Here is a 7997-nt window from a genome sequence, read left to right on the forward strand (position 1 = left end):
CCTTTATTAGAAAAACATGGCTTATATTAACAAGACAGTAAATGGGCCTGGGTTATTACTGCTTTTATTTCTAATTCTAATGGTCCAAAACATTTCCAAATGCTAGATCTAGGCCTAGCATGGATCGGGTTTATTTTATTGGGTTTACTACCCTTTTAAATGTGACAGACAATTATGGAAATGACCAACAATTACGTAAGACCCAATGTTCGTCATCTAACGATGTCACGAGTAGACAAGTCGTCTGAGTTACAATTTCAGTAAAGAGTTTTGGAATTTGTGAGTGAGCAAATGGAAGGCTAAACCACTTATCCTATTTTGTGTAAGTGATCAGATACGTTTATATATTATCGTCGTCGAAATTCGTATAATTATTTTATTGCTCAAACGAATATTGAAACTTCTGCTTTACGCTGGACTGCCGACGATATATTAATACATGAAAACCATTATAATACAAAAACAAAATTTAATATCAATTTTCCATATATTTTTCTAAAAAAAACTATTTTAAAATAAATATGAGGAGTGATATCATGCATTGTCTGAAGGTAAAAATTTGTTTTGTAAACAAAAGAAAAACATTGTATCAAACTATGTACATGAAAACTGAATTGTACAATACATTACTAGGGATGATTTCTACCTCCCTGATATTACAGTACTACAGTACATAGTTTAAAGGGCACATGGTGATCCCCTGCAGCCGTGGGCCTAATTATCAGGATTACTTACCATTCCTTCTCCCATTATTTTACGCATTGCTTGCCTAAACTCGTCAATGTCTAGGCGTCCCCCTCCGTCTTCATCAGCTTCCTACAAAACACAACGAATATCAAGAATAGTTAAATTTTTTATGTAGCGTAGTTTGCTGCCATATAATAGTTCTTCGAGACCATACGATTGTGTATGTTTCTAATGTAGGCCTACATGATAATACATTATCTGTAAAAACTATAAGTCTAAACTATCAAATTTTATGTGACAAAAAAATTTGATGTACCCATATATGGCCATGATGATGTCATATCAGTACCATATTTAAGCATATCGCTACCATATTTGGGCACATCACACTTTTTTTGTCAAAATAGTTTGATAGTGTAGACAGAGATTTAGAAGCATTCTACAAAATGACTGGTTCGAGCCCCATCAATTATTTTTTTGCGTGAGTAGATTTATTTTTTGTTTGAAATTATACCACCACCGAAGAAAAAAGACACGGTCGAAGCGCGTTCATTCTTACCGCAGATGGCCGCGTGGCCCAATGGATACGGCGTCCGACTTCGAATCGGAAGATTGTGGGTTCGAGTCCCATCGTGGTCAAACATTTTTTTCCATCCATTCCAAAACGGAATACTGTAAATTATTCTGTTTCTCACTAAATGTTTTGTTAAATATTAATATAAGAATCATTACTATTTCAATTAATTTTATTCTATTTATGGAAGATATTTAATTTAAAGTTTCCTTAAAGATCAATTGTCCTCTAAAAACATGAAAAATGAAGATTAATTAAATCAGACTTTGAATGTGTTATTTTGTAGTTTTAATAAAGTTAATCACTGTCGTAGAAAAAAAACTCGGAAAAAAAAATGTTTTCACTTATAAAATGACAAAATAAACGGTTAAATTCAACCAAAAACCCATGGCTGGCAGCCAATTTGCCCATTTTTTGCTTTAAAGTACGGTTTTTTCAGGAAAATACATTTTTTTCGATCCAATTTTTGGTCAAAGTGGATAACTATTATGTTACATTAAAATGGCATATTCAACAAAAAAATTGTTAAGAATTATTTTTCCAGGGGGACAATATACATCTTTAATAATAATAAATAAATAGTCAATAAAGCACAAACCTTTACAAACACAATGTAATTTGATTTATGGAAACTAGTTTAATTTAATATGAACTACATTTTCTAATTACTATGAAATATAACATGATTTAATTTAAAATTAAACGGAAGTTTAAGTAAGTACAAATTAAATACTAATCTAAGAACATTCGACGAGGACTTAGTGCTCACTTAAGCAACAAATAAAATGTAAAGACGTCGAACTCTCTGTAGGCCTTTACGACCACACCCATTATGTCAAGCCAGTCATGTTCTTCACTCTATCGTGTTTCAGTATAACTTAGTGATAAATAGGAAGAACAATTACTTATATAATGTTATTCAAGTGTTTAAATGATCATGCACAATGTTACTTTAAAAAATGTTTAATGATGTTTGCACTCATATTGTACACGTAGTCAGAGTTATAATACAATTATTGAACCATCATGGAAAAATACACAAGGTAAAAAAAATTTTCAGATTATCAACCAGATTATGGAAAAAACTTTCAAATGACACAAAAACAAACTATGAATCTATGACACTTTCAATCCAAAATATTACTTATTACTATTAAGCATTAAGTATCTTATACCTTGAATTCATTTCATTATTTATATACAAATGTTTAGTAGATAGTTAGCTTTTTGTAAATATATGTGTACTAATGTTTTGTTAGTTGTCTTTGAATTATTTTTGATATAAAAATATTATTTATTGAAGCTACACCTCATTCATTCAGTATAAAGACAGAATATAATAATAATACCTACTGTGAACTATTAGTAGTTACTTTCTGTTCACACATAAATACATGTGTTCTTCACAATATCCAATCAATATTATTGTTAACCTCTATTCACACATACATTTTATTATGTTTTACAATGATACAAAAGAAGAGATAACGCACCTCAAATATTTCTTGTAATTTACTTAAGTGATCATTGTTCATCTCGTCCTCTAGTCGGGACACGTTGTCGGTTTCCTGTTCTCCGTTCCTGCCATTGGTCGCCGAATCTTTGGAGCTCTGAAAATGATTAGAATTATTAACCTGCGACACTTTTCTACGCATACTACTACAATCAAATGGGTTTATATCATACTCGGTCTTAAGGTCACTCCAACCTGTCCTGATTAGAGCAGCCCTTAGCTCTTGGTCACTCAATGCTACTGGTTTCATCTGAGTAGCAGGTTTCGGCGCTGGGTGGTCAGCAGAACTGATTGTTGCTGACGAGACCAATGCCAATTGATCTGCCACTTCCTTCATTTCGCACCATATAATTTGTGTACAGCAAAGTCGAAATAATTAATAAGTATAATTAATCATTTTACACGGTTAACTGTCCTAACCGGTGTAGCGTTTATTTAGATAGCAACGGGAGTCTAAAACTAAGTAGTCCTATTCGACAATGAATTGTATTGATTTTGTTTATAATCGATATAAGAAAACCTTGTCATGATCTTTTGTCAGCCGATTGTATTGTCAACAACCTCCAAAGCAATAGTTACATTGTTATTAATTGAACAGACCAATATTAAGACGATTAGACATTTAGTGTATGGTAATTACGATATGTCCATGTGGGGATATACTGTACAATAACTGCAACAGGTTCATTTGATGATTCCGCAACAATGAAGGGGCAGCAATGGAAGGCTTGAAGGACCAGTTTAAAGAAATAAGAACGGTCAGCCACGGATAAAGCTGACGTAAACTAAAGTGTGGTTCCCACTAGCGACGCAACGCAAGGACGTAACGCAACGCAAGTGAATTGACCAATCACAAGAAGCGAAGGCTTATTCGCTTGTGATTACTAACTGTCTATAACTTCGCTTGTCATTGGTCAACACGCTTACGTTGCGTTTACGTCCTTGCGTTACGTTCTAGTGGGAACCAAGCTTAAAGACGTAAGAACACACCCAAGGACGTACGCCCAACACCAGTAATTTGACCACTCACAAGCCGACAGTGGAACCAAGTTTTTAGATACCTGATTTGAGCGTTTGTTTGTTTGTAATATATATTGCTATCCATAATATAATATATTATAATTTGAAATTAACAAAATCATACAGAAACTAAAGCGTGGTTCCCACTAGCGACGCAACGTAACGAAATCTACGCAACGTAAGCAAATGCCCTTCTACTAATTGTGTTTTCCCCCGCCTGCGTGAAATCAAACCTATTGCGTCGTCGGTTCCCACTTGTGATTACGTAATACAGTACTTTACGTCGATACGTCGCTGCGTTGCGTTCTAGTGGGAACCACGCTTTAATAATTATACATTTATGGTATAGGAGTTGATAACCCTTTAAGCAACATAAAATATCATACGAGTATTTCTTATACTCAATTTCATTAATTATAAACGGAAGTGATTCGAGAGTGTTAAATAATTGTATAATCATGGACCTATAAACTAATTTATAGGTCCATGGTATAAAGCTTTATCTACACTATCAAACTTTATGTGTCAAAAAAATGTGATGTGCCCATATATGGACATGATGATGTCATATCACTACCATATTTAAGCATAGCACTACCATATATAGGCACATCAAACTTTTTTGACACATAAAGTTTGATAGTGTATACAAGGCTTAATATACATTATACTTCTTGAAGCTTGGTTCCCACTAGAACGTAACGCAAGGACGTAAACGCAACGCAAGCGTTTTAACCAATGACAAGCGAAGTTATAGACAGTTAGCAATCACAAGCGAATAAGCCATCGCTTGTGAATAAGCCATCGCTTGTGATTGGTCAATTCACTTGCGTTGCGTACGTCCTTGTGTTGCGTCGCTAGTGGGAACCACGCTTAACATTCCAACATTTATAAATTATATGACCTAGTTAATGGATTTAGAAGTAACAGTATGTAGGCCTACTACTACGGATGCAATAGACGCCAGGACACACATTTTCTTTCTTAATGAAAAACACAAATTTAGGAAGCGATAGATTAAAGAAATCTAACCGTTGTGAGCTTACCCGTCTTCGGCGATAGCTGGTATCGTCACTTGCATTCGACGACGAAACACTGGAATTGGACAATTCGATCGGGACGAAGATACTCTTACGGTGGACATGTTGAATAGGATTCAATCTACTTGGTTTCTGTGAAAAACAAAAGACAATCGGTAACCAATATAGTACTTCATTGAATAATTTTGGAGCGAAATTAATTAAAAATGCAAATAATGATTATCGGATAAATGAAAACAATTATAAAAAAAACAGTTTTTTAAAGGTTTTTTATTGTATTTAGGTGGATCATATTAGACAGATGGCTTTACATTTACCAAAAAAAAAAAAGATTACGTCATCCAACTCTATTAAAAATGAATTAACAAAACAAATAATGATTGTCGGATAAATGATGAAAATTATTGTTCTTAAATGGTTTTATTGTTTTTTAGGTGGATTACATTAGACAGATGGCTTTACATTAACCCAAAAAAAAAAAAAAAAGATTACGTCATCCGACTCTATTAAAAATTAATTAACATTTGTTTCTGACAGTAGAAAATAAAATCATTTTTTACCAGAGATACGGCCGCGTGGCCCAACGGATAAGGCGTCCGACTTCGAATCGGAAGATTGTGGGTTCGAGTCCCATCGTGGTCAATTTTTTTTTAAATCTGGGTCAATAAATATTTTCGATTTAATTTTTAATAACTTCAGGTTCACGGTACTTATGCTTATCGTCGTCATTTCTATGGTATTAAAAAATGTTATTTTTTTCCATATTATAATAGATCCATAGGTAAACAATAACAAAAAATAATGCCAAAGTGGAAATACAAATCTGCTTTTCCCCAAAAAAATTCACAGAAATCAGGGGAAACTAACAAAAATTGACAATAACAACACTTTTAACAAACGTTTTCAGTTTTGTTTAATACTGTATAATTAATACTATACTATAGTAGTAATGTACTACATTTTTATGTGTATTAAATCAAGACATAAATTATTTCCTGTTCCTGGAAAAACAAATAATACTTGCTGTAGTTTAGTTTTATAATAAAAGGAACGACATGGATAATTTAAACTCAAGCGGGAGTTTGAATGTAGAAAACAACACACTCTGACACTATAATCATAATAATACCCTTTACTTTATTTTACTTGCGATGTGAATCTTTGGAAAAATATGATTATAGGCTTAGGCCTAACCTAGCTAGGCAGTTTATTTTTGTTTTTGTCCGTTTTCGTATCGTCTACAGCCATGGAACATAGTCTTAGGCCTGTGTTACACATACTACAGCGTACAGCTAGCACAGCCTTTTAGGCTAAGTAGGCTGAGTGTAGGCTTTAGTTACTGCTGGCTGCGGCACATAGCCTAATTCAAACTGTAAATGGTTGCTAATAAAATAAATATTATCTAACAAATCACATCAAGTATCTCTGTTTAAAGATGTCATGCTGCTGCTCGAGACTTCACTTAAGTTAAGCCTCAAAGACTTCAAATAAAATTGATTTTCACCTTTTTATAACCAGCAATTGAACGACTTTTGTTTTTGTTTACCTAGACTACACCGCCACCGACGGAACTCTAGCTATAGCTACTATTATGTCTATATACACGGTACGGGTACGTACGTATGTGTACACTGAGTATAGCTCTCTCAGTAGACTCTCGCAACTCAAGCCTATGCTAGCTCGAACATAATGCAGTCAAAATAAATATCTTAGATGTTCTAGGCCCTAGTCTAAATTTAAAATACATTTAAATACAAAACATCATTAAAAACTAAATTAATTAAAACGAACAGTGTTTTAAAAATAATTACTCTGTCGTGGGCGATTTTAGTTATCAGGACCGCGTGGCCTAATGGATAAGGCGTCCGACTTCGAATCGGAAGATTGTGGGTTCGAGTCCCATCGTGGTCGTAATTTTTAAATTCTTTTTTTAAACTGCAGATTGGCATTATTAATCATTAACCATGCTGATAAATCATTAATTTGGAATTTAATTATTAGTACCGTTGTTTTTTATTAGAGTGCTTATTCAACACTCCTTGCCACAGCACATTGTCATTACATTAGGCTAGGCCTACATTAAGGCTGTAATTATTCTGCGTTCGACGTGTTTTTCGGGCACAACACAGCTGTAGGTGTAGGCCTAGTAGTAGGCTAGGCCTACGTTAAATTTTAAAAATGTCTTACAAAATAATAAAAATGAGAAAATAATGAAACAACTCACCTGCCTGAGAGACAATTCGGATGATTTGTCCTCTGCAGAATTAGATGACATATCTTCCTTTTCGATTGGTAAACCTTACCTCATTTTTAACAATAAAGGGTTTTCGATTTCCATAAAAGATTACTTACTTTTGTTAATTCTGTTTGTTGCTAAGACGTTGCTAATAATAATGTGCGTAGTTTAAGATTACGCACTTCCGATGCGCGCATCCCATAGTAAGAGATCGGAAATTACGTAATCGACATATGAATACGCACGTAAATTAAACGCGCATAGTTTATTATAAAGAAAACCAAGCGTTAATGATGATGATAATGACTTTAGACAGTATAATTTATACTATAAATAAAAATGGAGTGAAAAAATAAAATGGAGAAAGAAAACAAACCAAAGTAGTATTATTTTTAATTGATAGCGTTATCTTCTGATAAGTTCTACGTCTTAAGTACATAACTTGAGGCTAGCCTCTACCCCTCAAATTTGACCTAAAACATTTTGTTTCACTATGATGATCGATGTTAGTACCAAGTATATGAATCCTCTAACGGACAATTTTTAACTTTTTTTTCACTCAGGGGTTCGGGGCGGGTATATGCTAACCAAGACGCTTGAAAGTGAGTGTGACCGACTACCCTACCAATAGTATCTTTAAAATAGGAACACAACGTTTTTATGTTTGCAGGAAAAATTAAATAATATAAAAATAAGATTACTTGTTTAAATATTACATACTAACTTTACCATTACTTTATTTTTGGTTTTTAAGAATAGGCCTACATGATTTACGATGACAACATCAATTTGAATTTTAATGAGTTGGAATATTGTTATTTCTTTTCACATGGATTATGATATCGTTATTTTGACAATTATTTTAACGACTTGTAGATCAGTTCTTTAACAACCTCGGGCCAAGGCATCTCTTAATCCGAAATTACT

At 33.4% G+C, this 7997-nt stretch overlaps 1 protein-coding gene and 3 non-coding genes across 4 annotated transcripts in view; 3 read left to right on the top strand and 1 right to left on the bottom strand.

The window, feature by feature from the left end:
* LOC140060206 (WD repeat-containing protein on Y chromosome-like) overlaps positions 1–7182 on the bottom strand; it is a 34854-nt gene extending 27672 nt beyond the window's left edge. The window contains exons 1-4 of the mRNA XM_072106319.1: positions 7059–7182; positions 4841–4966; positions 2755–2871; positions 736–816 (exon numbers count right to left, since the gene is read on the bottom strand). Coding sequence (XP_071962420.1) covers positions 736–816; positions 2755–2871; positions 4841–4966; positions 7059–7109 — 375 coding nt within the window. The 5' untranslated portion in view covers positions 7110–7182. The remainder of the gene's footprint in view (positions 1–735; positions 817–2754; positions 2872–4840; positions 4967–7058) is intronic.
* Positions 1254–1326, top strand: Trnar-ucg (transfer RNA arginine (anticodon UCG)). Its single transcript has one exon. It is a non-coding gene; the product is annotated as a tRNA-Arg (tRNA).
* Trnar-ucg (transfer RNA arginine (anticodon UCG)) lies at positions 5404–5476 on the top strand. The gene has a single exon. It is a non-coding gene; the product is annotated as a tRNA-Arg (tRNA).
* Trnar-ucg (transfer RNA arginine (anticodon UCG)) lies at positions 6673–6745 on the top strand. The gene has a single exon. It is a non-coding gene; the product is annotated as a tRNA-Arg (tRNA).
* Positions 7183–7997: the final 815 nt, after the last annotated feature.

This window comes from Antedon mediterranea, chromosome 10 (assembly GCF_964355755.1).
Source record: "Antedon mediterranea chromosome 10, ecAntMedi1.1, whole genome shotgun sequence".
Lineage (NCBI taxonomy): Eukaryota > Metazoa > Echinodermata > Crinoidea > Comatulida > Antedonidae > Antedon > Antedon mediterranea.